The 20,030-nt window shown below is 37.0% G+C and overlaps 1 protein-coding gene across 9 annotated transcripts in view; it reads right to left on the reverse strand.

Moving 5' to 3' along the window:
• The window catches only part of prom1a (prominin 1a), a 56,371-nt gene that overhangs the window by 2,567 nt on the left and 33,774 nt on the right, over window positions 1–20,030 (reverse strand). For 3 of the 9 annotated variants that reach the window (XM_060884596.1, XM_060884598.1, XM_060884604.1), the window contains 21 exons: window positions 19,630–19,693; window positions 19,427–19,516; window positions 18,953–19,167; window positions 18,643–18,717; window positions 18,028–18,091; window positions 17,750–17,909; window positions 16,697–16,849; window positions 16,170–16,293; window positions 15,404–15,507; window positions 14,388–14,472; window positions 12,353–12,499; window positions 11,334–11,405; window positions 10,077–10,169; window positions 7,808–7,861; window positions 7,639–7,719; window positions 7,489–7,557; window positions 7,298–7,387; window positions 4,280–4,395; window positions 3,741–3,764; window positions 3,215–3,283; window positions 958–1,079 (listed from right to left, as the gene is read on the reverse strand). In XM_060884596.1, the coding sequence (XP_060740579.1) occupies window positions 1,010–1,079; window positions 3,215–3,283; window positions 3,741–3,764; window positions 4,280–4,395; window positions 7,298–7,387; window positions 7,489–7,557; window positions 7,639–7,719; window positions 7,808–7,861; window positions 10,077–10,169; window positions 11,334–11,405; window positions 12,353–12,499; window positions 14,388–14,472; window positions 15,404–15,507; window positions 16,170–16,293; window positions 16,697–16,849; window positions 17,750–17,909; window positions 18,028–18,091; window positions 18,643–18,717; window positions 18,953–19,167; window positions 19,427–19,516; window positions 19,630–19,693 (2,019 nt within the window). In that variant the 3' untranslated portion in view covers window positions 958–1,009. Of the gene's footprint in view, window positions 1–957; window positions 1,080–3,214; window positions 3,284–3,740; window positions 3,765–4,275; window positions 4,396–7,297; window positions 7,388–7,488; window positions 7,558–7,638; window positions 7,720–7,807; window positions 7,862–10,076; window positions 10,170–11,333; window positions 11,406–12,352; window positions 12,500–14,387; window positions 14,473–15,403; window positions 15,508–16,169; window positions 16,294–16,696; window positions 16,850–17,749; window positions 17,910–18,027; window positions 18,092–18,642; window positions 18,718–18,952; window positions 19,168–19,426; window positions 19,517–19,629; window positions 19,694–20,030 lie in introns of those variants that run through there. The other 6 variants (XM_060884599.1, XM_060884601.1, XM_060884597.1 and 3 more) reach the window with 5 other exon arrangements.

Below are 20,030 nucleotides of genomic sequence, written 5' to 3' on the forward strand. Positions count from 1 at the left end.
TTAACCAGCACTTAGTGAGTTACTCATTTTAAATTCAAGTATGATCTACAATGAAGGTAAATGAACCTTTTTGTACCTTTTTTTATAGATACATCTATGTTTGCATGTCTCAGCAATGTAACATTGATATTGTGATAATTAGAAAATTTTGATGAATGTATTGCAAATATGATGAATATATTTTTTAAATAAAATGTATTATTCTGAATGAAAGCAGCAGATTCTTTACATAATTTTGTACGGTTTCACATGAACTGAATTTGAATTTATTAAAAAATGGATATATTTCTAAAAATTTTTCCCCACCTAATTTTTATTTTTTTTGCTTAAACCACTTTAAATCACTCTTTTTTGTTTCTTTGCATATATTTTTTAAAATATATGTATTAAATATTTGCATTACACGCACACACACACACGCACACATATACACACACATATATATATATATATATATATATATATATATATATATATATATATATATATATATATATATATATATATATATATATATATACACACACACACATACATACACACACATACATACATATATATATATACACACACACACATGTACCATGAAAAGTATCCTGGGTGTATATTTTTGTCATATTACCCCAGACTTATTATTACCCAAGTCAACTTGACTTGACTTAAAATGTTACTGCTGAACTTTTTTGAACCAAATTTGTTACAAGCAGTTCACACATGACACTAGAGCTCTTGAGTCAAACCGCAAGCTCAAACCTTTTACACTAAAATACGATCTTAGATCTACACAATCTTAGACACAGGACATTTTACACATTTTCTGGTTTCCAGATGTTGCTGGAAATTGGAAAATATATGCAAATGTACAAGTGTGGGAACCCTGTCAGACATATGTGAAGTCAAGGTAGACAAACAGAAAGATGAAATACTCATCATTTCTAATCCAACCACAGTCAGTACCTTTGTGGAGTACTGAGAAGAAGAAAAAAAAAAAAAAGGTTCCTCCTTGGTGTCACCAGTCGCCATGGCGAGGGGGTGCAGAGGCTCGTGGGAATCGAGTCATAGTGTCATAGGCGGGGAGGCTTAAGGAGAACAAGTGGAGAGAAATGATCAATTCCAGGGCACTTTTTTCACTCCAAGACTCATTCATTCCCTGTGAGTGTGCCAGAGGAGCAGGACGAGTGTGTTGCCATGCCACACAGGACGTCACAGTGTACATCACCCGCTACACTGACTAGCAATCCACGTTTTGTTTTTTTAAATAAAGATTAAGCCTTTTACAATATTTGGTTCATTCTACAGTATGAAAGGAATCAATCATACAGAATAAAGTTACTGCTTTCGGGTGCTTTCACACATTTCTTGTTAGTTTGCGGCTATAATAAGACCAAAAAAGTTGCATTTTGATATTTGGATAATTCTAGAACATTATAGCTAGTTAGTTAGCTAGCTAGAACAGTTTGCAATTTTTTCAGCACCATAAAATTTATCTCTAAAAACAATGACAAATGTGAAAGCACCCTTGTTTAGTTTGTTTTAGGTAAACACGCTGACCGCCCTGACCCACAGCGGGACGAGTGCAAGCTCTTTTTCATTCCAAACACAGCAGGACGTGTGTGTACGTGCCTCTGTGTGGCGCTGCGTCCTGACCTCTGTTACACCACCAGGTGTAAAAAAATTAAATAGCTTGAACACAGGCATGCAGTTAGTATATAAAAACAGCCTGGTGCAGGAATAACAGTTGATTCAGAGCCACATGCAGGAACATTCTGATCACAAAGCAAAAAAAAACAACAACTAATAATTAAAATTAAAATGAAATGATTTTTTCTTGCGTTCAGATTTATTTGAAGGGCGTGCAGTTAGTACTGAGCTCAGACACTGGCTGTACTGGCTCAGATAGCTACAGTATGCTATGATGCTAATTGGCAAGAACATGTTTGCACCCAGCATGCATTGGATGTTTGCACCCATATTTTCTTTAATCCTGTCACCAAAAGTCTAAAGGTAGGCGATACGACAATCCTGTTTCCGGTGTGAAAAGCGGTACAGTATTTTGTTGCTTAATATCTCTAGAATACAACATAAGACATGAGGAACCGCTCACACCAATAGCGCCACGGTGTCAGATTAAAGCTGCATAGCAATAAGCGTCTGAATGGCAGTTCTAATGTTCCATTACAGAGAATGGTGCAAGGTCAGGGGAATTTGACCCAATTGTGTAAGGTTACAAGTAATTTCTTGTTTAAAAAGTTCTGAATGTGCAAAAAATATGATTAATGGAAATCAATTACTTTTACCTTGAACATTAATTATTAATTTAAAGGTTTCTTTTTTGTTACTAACTTTTGTGGCTAATTTTGACTAGAGACGCTGAAGAGACAATAGTTTTGAATGTGACACACACATTTCTCTGTTCATTCATCTTTAAAGATTATGTTTTTTGTATAATCATCAGACCAAAGAGGCTAAATAAAATTAAGTACTAATACTCTACCCCTGCTCTGATGAGCTGCCTTTAAATACATCATTTACAATTTTGAATCTGCCGTGATTGAATTAGAACTTTCCACAGTGTTTTTCATACATTTATCAGCTCTACTAAAGAATTTGCCCTCCGTCCACTACGTTTGATACTGCAAAAGTATCCGGACAAAAGTCCACAAAACCACTTCTTTTCAAATAGATAGAAAAATTCAACCTAAAAGATGTTTGCAAAATGAGATTTGATAGAAAATAATGACAAGAAAACAGAAAAAAAAATTTGATATATATAAAAAAATGTATTCTAATAAGGAAATAATTAAACGGTTCCATCTAACATCCTAAGGTTTATTCAGTGCATTTCTCTGGCTGAAAGCTTGTATAAAGACCCACAGAAAACCCTGAGGGTTAGATTTTCCTGTCAGAAAAGTTTCTAACCAGAAACCCAAAACAGAAGCTAGTACCAGTAATTATCTTCATTAAAAATTGAAGAATTAAATTTTTTTCACAACAAGTGCTATTTGTGGTGATTTTTTTTAAAGAAATGTGGCACTATTGCCATAGTCAGTGCAGCTAGTCTGTTTTTTTTCTTTACAATACACATGTTGTCATTTAAAAAAAAAACCTGAAGTTTTCAACACAAATTTGCCGTATCGCCCACCGTCTCCAAAACCTCGCATGCAAATCGTTATTGTTTGATCAATTCAGTGTAATGGGGTTCGGTTCTTTTTACCTGGACATTACAGGGTTTTGGATACCTTGTATATGTTCATTATAATAACCATTATTACCAATTTCCATACTGAAACAAAACATTAAATACAAACAAACAAACAAAAAAAATCAACAACAAAATAAGCAATGAGACAAATGACATGCGACTGGACAGTTAGGCCTCATAAATGTGCAGGTGAGCATAAAACAGCACAAAGTACAAATTGTAAGACTTTCAGTGTATTAATGCACAAAAAATACAGAAATTGTATGTGATACGTAATATACTTGATGGTTTTAACAGCCCTTTATGTTAAACAAGGGAGTTATTTTGGAAAAAGAACATTCTTTTACACACACTTACACATACACACAAACAACACACACACACACACACAACACAAAGACGAGCAAGACCCTTCACCGGAGAAGCATTCCAAGGCTTAAGCTTAAGAACGAAGAGATTTTTGTACAAAAAGTTTTCATATTAATGAGTTTCTTAAAAAGGAAAGCAGGCGGGAAATTGGGAGGAAAAAACAGCTTACGTTTTCATGGGAATTGTGTCAATGCTAAAAAGATACAAGACAAGCAAAACACATTAATCTTCCACCATAAAGGCTTATATACACTGACATGTCTCCGGTCAAGACACTTGGTGATTCTTTTTAATGATTCAGCACTATTTCTTTACTTGGAAGTGTGTGTGCATGATCGAACAATACAATGAAAACACTGACTATCTACAATATAGACTTTTTTCTTAAAGTGCAAAGTGCTGGACAAAGAGAGAGACAAATAATGGAAGATGGAAATTGCAAGAATCGGTTATCATAATGTAAAGTGCCAAGTCCCTGAGACAGAGGAACTGAGACCGAGGAAAGAATGGGGGGAAATAGAGGGAAAAGAAGAAGGGAAAAGCAAAAGAGAAAGAGAGAGAGAGAGAGAAAGAAAGGAGTGATGAGAAAATATTTTTCTTTATTTCTTTCACACTACTTTAAGAAGCTTCCAGAATTCTGAGCACCTCAAACTAAATAACTGGTGGTTGGAGTTGTCACGGGTTGTGTTTTAGTTGTATTGTACTCACTCATCGTAGACGTCCTCGGTGTCCATTCTGCGGTAGAACTTGGCCAGTCTCACAGACAGGATGATGCTGGGCAGCAGAAAGAGAGCAGAGCAGCCCAAACCGAACCAGAACGTATTCTGCAAAACACAGACACTCACGGTTGACAAAATATGTACACACACACTGTCTGCTGTCTAATTCTTAAATCTGATTGGTTCTCAGGTTTTGATTCGTCTTCAATAAGGACACTAAAGTGTCACTGTTTCTACCAACTCATTGACAGGTACTTAAATTAATCTTGGATGCTCCATGTAGTGTAAGCTTAATAAAGATAACTATAAAGATACTGAAAAAAGTTCTTATTGTAAAGCAAACAACTTCACAATATTCACGTCAGTCCACATCTAACCACTGCTTATTTTCCGATAACGGCACACTTCCAAGTGTTTAATTCCTCAAATATTGCTCAATTGCTAGTTTGTCTTAGGAACTTCATACTGCTTATGGTAGATAAGACCCTCAGAACAGCCTTATTTTTTCATGTCATGGGTTCCACAAGGACGCCTGAGATAGGCACAGGCTCCCCGTGACCCGAGGTAGTTCGGATAAGCGGTAGAAAATGAGTGAGAGTGAGTGAGAGAGTTCCACAAGGTCTTAGAAACATTCGTAGAGATTCTGGATCACATTGATGTGATTAATTGTTGTAGATTCATCTCCTGAACATTCATGCGTAAATCTCCTGCTCATCCACCTCCAAAAGGTACTCTGTTAGATTCAAATCACATGACTCAGATGGCCAGTGAAGTACTGCTTTGCACTAGTCAGGAGCTCAAGCACCAGCATCATCAATCTGCCAATGTTGAGATCTTGAGCAAGACCCTTAAACCTCTCTGCTCCAGGGGCACTGTATACTGTATGGTTGCCCCTGTTCTATGACCCCAACTTACTAAGCTGGTATATGTTATTTGACTAGGCATTTGATACTCACACCCAGTCTGTGAAAATGTATCCAGGCTTCACTGGCATTAAAAGGACACAAAATGTGTGCTTAGAAATCATTCCCCACAACATTGCACCACCTCTACTAGCCTGGAGACACAAAGCAGGCAGTGTCAGTAGATTTACACTGCTAACGCCAAACTCTGACAAACTAACAATACTCTGATATGCTGATATAATACTTTAGCCTTAAATATCTGTTATTGTTTAACTACAGTGAAACCCAATATGATCTTCTGCTGTTGTTGTCCAACCTCTTCAAAATTTAGCGCATTGATTTGTAGAAAGAGGTAGAAGAAAGTTAACCTCCAAAATCTGTAGCAGGGTATCTCAGGATCCTGCCTTAAGCCTCATTTAAGTCTTTATTGTAAAATAACATGCTCACGCCATTGTTAATTACCTCAGCATACCATAAATTGCTATTTTGAGATTTGACATGAACCCTTTAACAAGTTCCTGCAGCAGTTATACATGATTACCTGCTACCTGACATCTGGAGTGCAAACAGCTAACGGTTAATTACTGTACTGCTAGTTATTTAGTGCTTCCTGATGTTTAGAAGTTGTTTGGTGTTAATCAGTAAGAGTGTGAGATTTGGTGCATTTATACAGTCTCTGTAGGACTATAATTGTAGTATTGCATTATTTAGGTTTGTCCTAATCACATCCTGGGCTCCTCAGTCTTGTGTGTGTATGCTGTTAGAAGGGATTGAACACACAATCAATCATTTGTCTAGAATGTCACGTAAGGAGCCGAATGACACGCCTCTGCACAAAAAAAATCTTTTCTTCCACTCAAAATACACTTATACACACACAGAGCAGTGCAGAACAGTCTGTTCTCCATCTCCATTTCCTCTTCCTGCTGATTGTCACTGGGGGGTTGCCCAGGCACATAGCCGGTCCTGTTCCATTCACGCTGAGTCAAAACACAGCTTTGATTCGCTGTATGCACAGATGTGAACATTGTGCACCCATGAGAGCTGTGTGTCGCGACTGAGCGCTTGGGTTGGATTCAAAGATCAAGACTTTGAGGATTTGAAGTCATCTAAAGTGCTTTATTTCTCTTATACCTCAGCAGCACGAACATGACTATTACAGAACGACACATTTAACATTAAAACAAGTTAACGATCATGATCACTAGAAAGGATCCGTCACCAGACTCTTCTGTTCTATATCTTAAAGATATGTTTTCGAATAAATCGTAAAAACTGACTTTCATTTAGAAAAGTGCTGCATTTTAGACTCCCTCGATAAATGTGAACTATACATCTATTTATATGAAACTTCATATCAGCTGTTAAATTCTGTTTGTTAACTAACAGGGTGTTTCAATCTGTTTATTATTGTGGTGGATTGTCTGTGTAAGAGCTCTTAGAAATCATAACTGCACTGTCTGACTCGTGCGGTAACTACACTAGACTGTAGACTTCTGACCAATCAGACTTGAGGATTCCATCTTTTCCACTACAACAAACAGCCTTGGTTGCCTCTAATTCCTGTTATTTCTCTCTCTCTCTCTCTCTCTCTCTCTAAAGACTGAATATAAAAGTCCACATGAATCCTTACATGCATAAATTATATGTGTACATTTCTAGATTAATTTATATTTTAATTATACAGAAATAACATAAAATGTTATATTAACTTATATATACACATTTTAAAAAGTAAATAGATCCATTTGCTAAAAAATGTATAAATATATGAATAAAGCAGTATGTCTGAAATGTTAAAAAAATAAATCTTGCAATGCCCAAAACTTTTAATATTTAAAATAAAACTAAAGTACAGTATGTAATGCTGTAGAAATTCAAGATCATTTCTAAACATAGGATATATACATCTATATCTATTTTAATCTTTGTTTATTTATTTATTTTTTATGATGTAAGAAGGTAAAAAAAAAACACAAAACCAAATTAAAAGCTTTTTTTTAATATAAATTAAAATTTATTTTTTTAATTTTTTATTAATTTAACCGTCGTGAAGATGTTTTACTGCAAATATTTATAGAAAAAAATAGAAAATCTCTCACCATCGAATCAAAGAAGAAGCTGCAAGCCAGAATCTCTGCAGTGTCTACGATGTTACTAAAAGGTTTGCACGTGGCCACGTCCATCATCAGCTACAAAAATAAAACGAATGTGCGGAAAAAAGAATGAAACCTTAACATTCTTCTAAATACATCAACAAACCTTAAATTCAACAGTATTTTAAAACACTCACTGCTGTCTTTATCCATTCGATGTACTGTTTGAAGTAGCCGATGATGGTCTGCTTGTATTTTTCACTTTCCTGCAATCAACACACAGAATCCGATCATTAATTATTAACTCACTAACATTTTCTTGACTAGAGTTAAGTGCACCACGTTACCTGATTGATGGTAAAAGTCACGTTCTGTGAGATGAGATACTGCGCCGCATCGACGAGTTGAAGTACATCATTTATTTTGTACTAAAAAAAATGGAAACGGAATCATAAAAATCTTAGTCGCATACTGAAAAAAGAGAAATAATATTCCAATAGAGTTTCTGTCACTTACTGATAAATCTGTTGCGGTCCTTTCCAGAAACCTGATGCTCTGGTTCATCTTGTTCTTAAAAGAAACACAAGTGGAACAATATGAACATGAGTAATTACGTGACATGAAGTCAGATGAGCAGCCTAACAATCATGTATAATGATAATGTTAGGATTATAGTATTATTGATTATAGTATTATTATGATTATAGTATAACAAGTCGGCATTTACGAGAGCAGTGTTGGATTAATAAACTAAATAAAATCAGTTTCAACAAACAAGCCTCATGATGTAGACATAACGTGTACGTATCAGATTTGCATATTTTGATCATTTATTTATTTCTTTTTAAATCCCACTTTGTGATATGATTATAATCAGTAAGGAATAAAACATGAAGCATGGCTGGAAATTCACAATTACCACAACCGCTGAGATTCTGATGATAACAATGTTATAACAACGTTCTAGTTATAACCTACTGTATAACAACGTTTACTGAAATGTTTTATCAGTCGTAGATGACAAATAATGAACCATTGAACCTTTTTTCACGTGTTAAAGAACATGTACTTTTAATCTGTTTATAATTACACCAAACACAAGTCAATTTTATTATTGCCCAAAATGCTTCATAGAGAGAATCCCATCCTGAATTAAATATGCTCCTACTAATAATAATGAAATACAGTACACATATAAAACATCTTTACTAATATACAGTGCATGATGATAATCCTGAGTGTGTTTCTTATTTCAACAAAATCACATGACGAATCTTACGCCTTTACTGTAGATTCTGCTTGAGATGATTATACACATGCTCAAAAACAGGACATGCAAGACTAAACATGGACGAGCTACAAGAAGTAATTGTGTTATAATTATTGAATCAATGTTTTGTGAAAAAATGGATGTTCACATGATCAAGCATAAGCTTGAGACATACACACCAAGTCTCTCTCTCTCTCACACACACACACACACACACACACACACACACACACACACACACACACACAGAGACATGCACACACCCACACACACACTGAGACATACTCACACACACAAACTTACCCTTGCGTTAACATATTTCTTGAAATTGAAGTCGAAAGATTAGGAAAAGATCCAGAAAGAAAGAGGTAGGAGACAGTGACACAAAGTGAGAGAAAGAAACTTTGTATAGAGGTGGAAATGTGTCAATAAACTCTCAGATAACAAACTCTACACGTCTTACATTAAATACACAAACGTGAGTGTATGTGTGAACACGGATCCATTTGTACTCTTAGTATTTAGATTATGCTAATTAAGTGTAAACAACACATTTACAAGACATTTCTGTATAGCACTGTCTGTGGTATAAACATCATATGTTTGCTTTTTCTCCTCAGCTGCACTGGGATGGAGTGGAGCACTGACTGAACCCCAGACCTCCTCACCTGAGCTCACTAATGCTTTTGTAGCTGAATAAACACAAATCCCAAGAGCTATGTTCCGAAAACTAGTGGAAAGCCTTCCCAGAAGAGTGGAGCATATTATAAGAGAAAAGCAAGAATAAATCTGGACAGAGATGTTCCACAAGAACAGAGGGGTGTGAAAGACAGGTGTCCACAAACCTTATGTGTAGTTAGAACAGTGACACAGCTGTAGTTTAACCATAATTAGTCTCACTCCCTGTCTGTCTCTGATTCTTTGTCTCTGTCTGTCTGTCTCTCTCTGCTTCCGTCTGTGCCTCTCTCTCTGCTTCCGTCTGTGCCTCTCTCTCTGCTTCCGTCTGTGCCTCTCTCTCTGCTTCCGTCTGTGCCTCTCTCTCTGCTTCCGTCTGTGCCTCTCTCTCTGTTTCTGGCTGTCACTCTCTCACTGATTCTCGGTCTGTCCATCTTTCTCTCTTTGTCACTGACTGTCTGTTTCTTTGTCTCTCTCTCTGTTTACATCTCTCTCTCTCTCTGTCTGTTTCTCTCTGCCTGTCTCTATGTCTGTCGGTCTCTCTCTCAGTTTCTCTGTATCTCCATTGCTAGGTCTCTCTCTCTCTCCCTCTCTCTCTCTCTCTCTCTCTCTCTCTCTCTGTGTGTCTGTCTTTCTCTCTCTGTGTCTTTTTCTTTCTCTTTGTTTCTGGGTCTCATGCTCTCTCTCTGTCTTTCTCTCGGCCTGTTTCTCGGTCTCTCTCTCTCTGTCTGTTTCTGTCCCACAGGAACAACATCCTTATCAGATACTAAATAAAACCAGACAGCATTCAGCACTGAATAAATAATTCAGCAGACTCTGGATGAAAGAGAACAAGATTACCATGGACTGCTTCAGAGTGATGACCTGCTTGGTGTAGATCTGTCGCAGTGTGTAAGCGTGGCTCTTGACTGAAGTCTGTACAGATCCTTTAGGCTGAGACAGAGACACAAACCATAAGGTTAATGAAGAAAGAACATGTTCTCAGTTTTAGTGAATATTTACTGAGAGTTTGTTGTTATTCAAATCGTGTTTTTAAATAATGTATAATGCAGATCGTCATTTGAATATTATTTTGTTACTTTGCCTGATTTAAAAAGAGCAAAGTAGATGAAGTTTTACTGGTACGGCATTAAATAAGCATCCTGATGGCCCTAAAACACTAGTGAGGAGGTGACACAAAATGGAAATCGACTTATCAGACATTTTCAATCAGTATAAACAAATGAATGATTTCCTGGCTGCAGATCTGATCTAAAGTGAGTCAGGACTCTGTTGGCTTTGAACGTGAGACGTGTGTTTTTTCCTCTGTTGATTGATAACCTTGTTCGGAAAAAAGTGCAACATAAGTTCTATGTCATAAAGGAGAATAATACACATCAGGATGTGTGGCTATTGTACAAAAATGTACTTTGTGTTTTAATGCTTCGTGCTGTAATGCATCACACCACATCAGGAATTATTTTCCTACCATCTTTTTCCTATGGTGTAAAAAGTTTTTGTAGCTTTTTTTTTCAATTTCAGCTCATTTTAAACCTCAGAAATAGGAATAATGATAAAAACAAAATCATGTGAAATAAAAAAAACAACAACAAAGAACAGTATGTCTTCTGTTTTTGGCCTCAGTACCATTGCTCTGTGTGTGTGTGTGTGTGTGTGTACGTTCATGTGATGAATGTTTTTGATCTATGGTCTGCATTACTTTTCCTCACACTAAAACCCATGCTGTGTGTTACAAACTCTGGCTATTTGGAGCAGAGGATCACACACAGTGTCTGCTAACCGTAAATTACACCTCAGACCTCTCGATTTGCACATCATTACTGTTGAGTCTTGCAGAATGAATGAGCAGCTTGTGCTCACGTCTGCACCCTAAACGTAATACCTTAAAAAAACGCCTGTATTCATTAACACAGAAGTCAGGTGTGAAATGTAACCTGTCAGCAGATCTGCTCTAAACGGAAAAACGGCTGTCGGGCTGAAGGTACAAATACACACAACTGAACAGACCATGCACACTAGGATTAAAAACACACATATATCTTTTAAACAATGTTTTGAGTTAGTGAGGCGTTATTTGCAGAGGGAAACGAGACCCACCAGCTGATCAGCTTGAGCATCCAGGTCATTAGCGAATAACAGCAAGTCGACACGAGTCACTTCTTTACTGAGCTGCAAAGAGACGAGACGAAAGAGAAAGAAATCTTAGTCACAATTAAAACCTCATTACATTTCCATTACAACTCATTTTTAAACATTTACTTCATCTTTATGTTAACAGCACATTTGTTTCCTTCATCAATCTATTCTGTTTAAGAAAAAATGTTTTTTCGTTTACATTGATCAAGATTTAATTACATGTTTCCTTCATAATAATACCATAATATACTAATAGTGTCCACAAGCCAAGTGATTTTCACATGGGCTGAATTTATTCCTGAAGCTTTAACTTCTAGGTTTAAATCTTCAACAACACAAGCTGCGTATCACAAATTACACATCAAACATGACACAAATTAAAACTTTATTCATTTAAACTCAAATATAATGTAATATCAGTCAAGTTATACACATTGTGTTGTTTAGTGTCTTATGTAAGGCTTTATAAATGAAATATTGTTTATATTAAAAAAACATTTAGATGCATGTTGGCATTGAGCACGTTTCTTTAAAAACGTGACAGATGGTCCATCGTGTACTTTAGGCCTCTGCAAGCGCTGACTAAAAATTGTAGTAATAAATTTTTATGTAAGGACGCAGACCTAAGATGAGATTTAAGAATGATATATTTGTGAGAATATGATATTATGAGTTCACTTTTGTGTATTAAATAAAAAATTTTACCTCTTTATTGTTGGTTCTTGTATAATTTGTGGACATTTGGCTGGAAGCCTAAATATAAGGAGTCCTTTTGTAATAATTTACTAACAGGTTGGAGAGAAATGCTGATATTCCTGACTGTTTGGTCTCATTTCCTCTGTCATGCTACTTTTACATTGCTTCTCTCAGTTTAATGCTAAGCGTTAAAGCGTCTTGCACCACATGGCCACATCAAGGTAAAAGATCTCTACATTTCTGTATGGAGCATTCAGATGATGCTCGTACACGTGAGAATGTACCTCTTCTATATACGCTGCAAAGTCGATATTGTTAATCTTAGTCTCTGTGAAGCTGATGAGGTTCTGTTTGCCTTCCGCGCTCAGCAGGACGATCGTCTTCAAATCCACCTTCACGTCGCCAAACTTCTTTGACACATCCTTAGTGTACTGAGGATGAAAAAGGAGAAACCACAGCAGTGTTTATGAGATTTGAGGACTGATAGGAAACAGATGCTGGTGCTCCTGGAACACTGCCGCTTTGTCTTCACACGTCTGCTCCACGAGCGACTCCGGCAGCGCACAGATAGTTTAGTGTTTTCCAGACTCTATAACCCCTGACTCAGCTCATCAGCTAATTCTCAACCTCTTGTTGATGAATGAGGCTTATTAAAGCAGGGTGAAATGACAACAAAGCATGGCAGGAAGACTGGATTTGGGCTCAGAGTCTCCGCAACTGCAAATACGGATCAGGAACGCGATCTTGTGTGAGATCTCACAACACAGGGAACAAAAATAAAGTTTACATGATGCAACAAAAGACAAAAGCGGACGTGTGAAATAGACCTGAAATAAACACGCAGCATGTGTTTAAACCTGAAATCTGGGCAGCAGCATGATCAGGATTATATAAGTGAATAATAAAATACACAGGTAAGTGTTGTGAAAGGAAAATAATCAACAAGGTGTGAGGAAGAGATAATGTTAACACACACGCTGATTATTTTCCCATACCAGAGCTCCATAAAGTGTGATATTACATCTTCCTTTTTATTTTATCCATTTTTTATCCATCTAAAACTGTCTCGTCTCACCTTCCAGATCTCTGTACGCGTGACTCACAGTCTACTACTACGGATGATCCACTATGTATTTCTTAAAGATTTTCTTAAAGTCTTTCCTCTTGCTTTAGTGCATAATCTCACCTACATACTGTAGATTTGTGCCTAAAAACTGCTGCTGTAATAATATAGACTGACCTGTTCTCATCAGAAGAATCACATTATTATTAGTATTATTATTTTCAATACACTTGATATTGTCTTACTTTATAGTAAAACAACAGTGATTTATTTTATATCCTAATACAGCATCACCCACAAGAGGACAGGCTCCATTTTTTTATTTCTCTCAAAGTTGTTATCCCTCTCCAATGTTAGAGTCTATCCCAGGGTAGGAACAACCCCGGGGAGAAGATGGACAACTTAGACAACCTGGAAGTGGTGCCAATCCATCACAGAAAGCCATCACACACTCATGACAATTTAGAGATGCCAATGAGCTACAACGAATGTATTTAGACTAAAGGAAGAAACTGGAGAACCCAGAGGAAACCCTGAATCACTTGGAGAACATCAATACTCCACACACACCCACACACTTCTGTGTGTGGGAGGCAGGAATTAAACTCCCAACCCCAGAGCTGCGAGGCAAACATGCAATGTGACAATGTCTACTGTTAAACACACCCTAGAATTAAAATGAATTGAAATGAAGACAGATTTTGGACAAATCCATCTATTCTCCAAAAATGATGTTTTGAGAGCCATTAAGCTTATGAGCCAGTTTTAGAGTGTAAAAAGACGTGCTGGCATTTACCACATCACAGAAGGATGCTTGGTTTTAAGCAAAGAGCTCATTTGCATCATTTTGTGAGAAAAGCACTGGCTAGATCGTCATTAACGCCAGAAGATGCTGCAAGCTTGCCAACTGGCTGTGAAGAAAGGAAAATCGCGGCTTATTTTGAGCGTTGGGGCTCTGCAAGTTTGGAAATGGTTCAAAAAAGAAATGATGGTGTTAAGCTGGCAGGGTATAATTGTAAGCAAAAGGATTATAAACTAATCACTGTATAATTAACACAGCGGACACTACCAGTGTTAAGTGTTTATCTCTGAATAGCAGCAGTGAATGTTAGACAGATATTAATGATAATAAGATTTGAGGCATATTGTATTTGTAACATTTCCAAGGTACCATTTCCACTCTTGACAAGCATAAACAAGAGCAGAAGATGGATGCAATATTTAAATTTAATCAACCTGTAATAATAATAGCTCACCAAGCTGGTGTTGAGCAAGGCTGACATGTTGAACACTTTATCCAGGTGGAGGGCCGAATATATACCATGGTTCTCCTTACAGTTACTGAGAGAGAGAGAGAGAGAGAGAGAGAGAGAGAGAGAGAGAGAGAGAGAGAGAGAAAGGGAGAGAGAGAAAGGGAGAGAGAGAGAGAGAGAGAGAGAGAGAGAGAGAGAGAAAGGGAAAGAGCGAGAGAGAGAGAGAGAGAAAGGGAGAGAGAGAGAGAGAGAGAGAGAGAGAGAGAAAGGGAGAGAGGGGGGGGGGGGAGAAGCAACATTATGATGATAACAGGACTAGAATATCACCATCATAGTTTCTTCTCTTATAAACACCACAGTTTGCTCTGGTTTATTCTCAGCTGTTATGTAGAAGGTAATGAGTATAAATCAGGAGGAAAAAAACGTGTATTCAAATAGACTGGCTCTCTGCTGCCCTCTGCTGGACGACATGAGTGTTTACATATACGGATAGGCTGGCTCTCTGCTGCCCTCTGCTGGACGACATGAGTGTTTACATATACGGATAGGCTGGCTCTCTGCTGCCCTCTGCTGGACCACATGAGTCTTTACATATACGGATAGGCTGGCTCTCTGCTGCCCTCTGCTGGACCACATGAGTCTTTACATATACGGATAGACTGGCTCTCTACTGCCCTCTGCTGGAGCGTAACATTAACGAAGCTTTACTTCAACCTGTTAAAGTCAGTATTATAAGGGCCCAAGTGTGTACTGAGACACGTTTAGATGATTAGCAGCCAAAAGTAAGCTTTAAACTGAAAATATAGAAATATTGTTTCTATTTTTTAACATTAAGATCAACATTAAAAGACCAGTGAAATAAAGTGTTAAAAATGACCCGGTGCCAATTGATTCAGTATTGAGGTTTACATTATTTTACAATTTTTCCTTACATAATTTTACTCAGAAACTCTCATCTTCTATTGATGCATCTAATAATAAATATTTTGCTGTTCCTCCTTCTGTTCAAGCTGATTTACCTGTAAAGATTTTCCACAGTGAGATCCATTTCTGGGTTGTTAAACAGGTAACCAGGGATGAAATGCTTCCATGAAGGATTCACCAGATTTGGTGTGTCCAACACCTACAACAGCAAAAACACCTAAATATAACCACAATTTTCTCCGTCATCACTGACACCCACTGAATGAATATCTGTTGTCAGGGTTTGTACAACTTTTTATAGCATTTCCTTGGTTGGTAATCAAATTTCTCACAGATTCACATGTTTTACCAGAAAAAATTAGAAGAGACAGTAGCAACGTTTCCTTTCTAATGTAGCTAGAAGGCACAAAATAAGATTTGCCCTTGAATACTAGCTACAGTACTTATCTTATGCTACACTCACTGTCACTGTGTCATTTTACTTCTGGAATCTGGCACGAATGATAAATTTCAGGATGTTCACTTGTTCAGATTTTACACCATGTCTTTAGCACAGTCAGTAAACACAGCTTGTCGTTTTTTCCAAAATAAAGTTGAAAAACAATACATGATGATGTATTAAATGTCAAATATTCTACAGATATTTATTTAAATTAATTGACATTTTATACAATTTCAGAAATTAGCTTCACGGTATTCTTAGACACTGATCTAAATGTACTAATATGATGATGTTTTTGCAATTTATTAAATCTGGACAAAAAAAAAAAACGATATACAGAATCTTTAAAGTCTCCCTGAAGCAACATGATAAAGTGTTACAATGTGTTATGCTGTGTTTGTGTGTGTGCGCAGTCTTGCCTTGAACAGCTCTCTGGAATGGAAAGGTTCACACACCAGCTTCTCCACATTCCCTCCCACCACAAACGTCAACGTCACCACCCCCATGAGCACCCAGGAAAACATGAAGCTGAAGCCCACACCACTGAGAGAAACACAGCGCATAAGAAAATAAGCGGTTAATTCTGTTTTTCATTCAGAATTTAAAATAAATTCTTTTTAGAAATATAAATATTAATACTATATTATTAATTATAATGTAACACACGAAATGCCAGAATCGGGAAAAATCCGAAATTGTGTGTGTCTGTGCCACATGTCAGCTCAGATACATCACAAATCTTCATGCTCCATCTTTAGACACAAAAGAAGATGAACTACACAGTGAGCCTCAGTATTCTCAGCCAACCAGAATTCAGGACTGATCTGGACGATATTCAGTGCTTGATGCCTGAACAACCCATATTATGAAAAGTTCTTCTACAAATAACTTAGAACACCTCTTACATCCAGTAGCTTAACTGCCTTAATTAAAGAGCCTCACTCACGCCATCAGCAGGTTGCCTCCGGTGTTAGACACACAGCCACGAGTTGTAGGAGAGGCATGTCTGTCAAATCCCAGGATTCCACACAGAAGACCCAGGAAGTTGAAGGCTAAGATAAGTGCCACCATGCAGCACAGTGTGATGCATCCAATCCACCTGCACACGAAAGATTACACAATATTTTACAGATCAGTCAAATACACAGTCCTAAATTAATAAATAATTAGATTTGATCTTATCTTGAATTTTAACGGATATATTTTTTTTAAGCAAAACCAAGATAATTTACATTTTTAACAAAATTATAAAAATGTATACTTAATATTTGAATTACTTCTGATTTTTTTTTTATTTTTATGATGATTACTCTTAATGAAGCAACTAATTTAAATAAATATCTTCTTTTTTTAAATGTGGCTGGCACACACAAAAACTCCAACACAACTATTTAATGACTTTTTTGGTGCTTAATCTTTAAATGTACGCCCACTTTGTCCCTGACTGATGATGTTTTATCAGCGCCAGCTTCATCAAGTGAATAAGTGAATGAATGATTTAATTAACAGATATTCAGACACTTATAATAATTTTGCTAACACAAAAACTTTCAGTTCTATCTGCAGAAAAGCGGGGGAAGAGTGAAAAGCCATTTTATTACCCAGAGAGATCATGCTCAAAGACTGATTAGACTTTGGGATGAGTTGTGAGTGAGTTGCTATCTGAAATGACTAACTTCTTTGTCAGAAACTTATTCTGCTGATGTTAATAACTATATTAAGCTATTTTGAAATGTCTGGGATGTGGGATATGGTATCCTAGTGGTTAAGGTGCTGGACTACCACTCGGAAGGTTGTGAGTTCGATTCCCATGTCCACCAGGCTGCCACTGCTGGGCCCCTGTGCAAGGCCCTTAACTCTCAGTTGTATAAAATGAGATAAAATGTAAGTCGCTCTGGATAAGGGTGTCTGCCAAATGCTGGAAATGTAAATGTAGATGTTAAATTTGTTCATTTATGCCTCTGAGCACATCCCTGTGAATCTGTCATGACCGAAGTACCTATAAAAGTCAATTTTGTCGATCTCTGGGTACAGATCCTCGATCTGTGAGTGTGTGTGTCTGATCCAAATGGTGACGTTGTCGACTGTAGTTTGCACCGGGAACAGCTTGGAGAATCTGGTGATGTTATTGCCAACGGCGTCCAACAAACTTCGGACCCCTAAAATCGTTCACAGTAATGAGAATACAGAAATGAAGGACAGGTCTTTAACATTACATGATTAAAGTGATGCACAGGTTATCTGTAGCAGCATGGAGGGTTTACTGCTAATCCTTACCTTCAGCTACATTTTTGGTCTGGTTTGTTACAATAGTTGGGGTGTCATTGAAGGCTAAATAGCCCTGGAGGATGGAAAAAACACACTTCAGAGAAAGAGTCACAGCTATAGACTAGAAGCCATATTCTATAACTGAGAACAATAAACACTATGTAATAAACTTTAAAAAATAATCTCTAAATAATAAAACGAATAATAAACTCTAAAAAATAAACATAAACCGAATAATAATCTCTGAATAATACATTTTAAATAATAAACATGGATTGAATAATAAACACTAAAAAATATGACTGGATAGCTAAATAAATGAGAAAGTGTACAGGTATTAATATCAAAGTGGACAGTGAAAGTATACGGCATATAATATGTTCAACCAAATCCAGGTAAAATGGATTCACTGTAAAGACACAACAGCATGACTAATCTATCTACCAGAAGACAAAAAAGAAGTGAAAATCCAGACCACTTAAACCCCAGGAAAAGGAAATCTGACAGGAGAGTGCTTTTCGGGAACAATTTCGGAAGCTCGTAATTACCGCAATTCCAACATAGTGCTCTTGGCTTTCGTTTTAACAATAAGCATATGATCAAAACCGAAACACCTGACAATACCTTGTGAACTATTTGGCTGAGGTTGGTCTTCAAAACTTCGTTCACTTTGTCCTGCTGCTCACTCACACCAGGCAGCTGAAACACACCACACACTATTCATTATTTAGCATTTTATGAACCAGTGAGCTCTTATGTTTGTATTCAGATCAAGGAAATCCACTCAAAATGTCTTTCAAGTGTTAAACTTTACATGCTTCTCTCTTTATATGATTTCTAAATCCTAATCTACTTTTATTTTCTATTTTTTAATAATTACGATTTTAAGATAATATTTTACAGATTACAAAGTTAAACTAAAGTTAGACCTCACCGCTGAGTAGTTCGCACCGATCTCCAGTTGGCTGAGCGAGCTGAGGATGTTGACGCAGATTTGTGTGTGGGAACTGGTGCACATCGGGTCGTCGAGGGTATTCGAGATTTCCATTCGCACCTTGCTCAGGTTAGACTGTAGCTGCGCTGTGCCCTCCTGCAGAACCCCCAACGTCACGGTCACATTTTCCAAAGCCTCCTTCGTGTCCTGAATCACTGGTGCCCACACACACACACACACACACGACCATGTCTCAAGTAAAGTATTTGTTATAGTTACCTTTAGTAGCTTTTTCTTTGACTAAAAGACTAATGACAAAATATATATATATAAAGATAAAAACCATGTGATATACACGGTTGAACTCATGATTGAGAGAACATTCATTCTGGAAGAATGAGAAAGAAAAAGAGAGAGTAAAAGAAAGAAAGAGTGTGAAAGAGAGAAAGAGAGAGTAACTGGATAATGTTCTACCTCCAGCCATGTTCTGTGCCTCATCCAGAGCAGGTAGCACCACTTTTCCCAGCTCTTCATGTATCCTTCCACCCAACAACTGACCTATATCTACACACAAACACACACACAAGCACACACACAAGCACACACACAAGCACACAGTCTACATCCAATGAAACTATGTATTGGTCAACAGACAGCAACCAACTGTATATACTTACTGTCTAGATCACAGAGCACCTGGTTCTTGGCTGTTCCATATTGTGAGACCAAGTGATCTATTTGCTGAAAAAGAAATTATTCAAAGCTTATTTACAATCTAGAATGATAAAACATACAATAAATATATATCCATCAGTAGATCATCTATTCATTCACTTCCAACACTAGTCATTCATCTGTCCATGTATTCAACCACGTATCGAATCCAGCTCATGGACCTATCTAGCTGACAATCTATTTAACCATCCATCTATGCATTGACCAACCCATCCATTTACCTCTATGTTCATCAACTCATCTGTCAATGTTTCTGTCCACAAACCCATTTATTCCACCATCTTCTATACTCATCCGTTCATCTTCACCTATCCATCCACCTGTTCGGCCATCCATCCATCCA

This window comes from Tachysurus vachellii, chromosome 13 (assembly GCF_030014155.1).
Source record: "Tachysurus vachellii isolate PV-2020 chromosome 13, HZAU_Pvac_v1, whole genome shotgun sequence".
Lineage (NCBI taxonomy): Eukaryota > Metazoa > Chordata > Actinopteri > Siluriformes > Bagridae > Tachysurus > Tachysurus vachellii.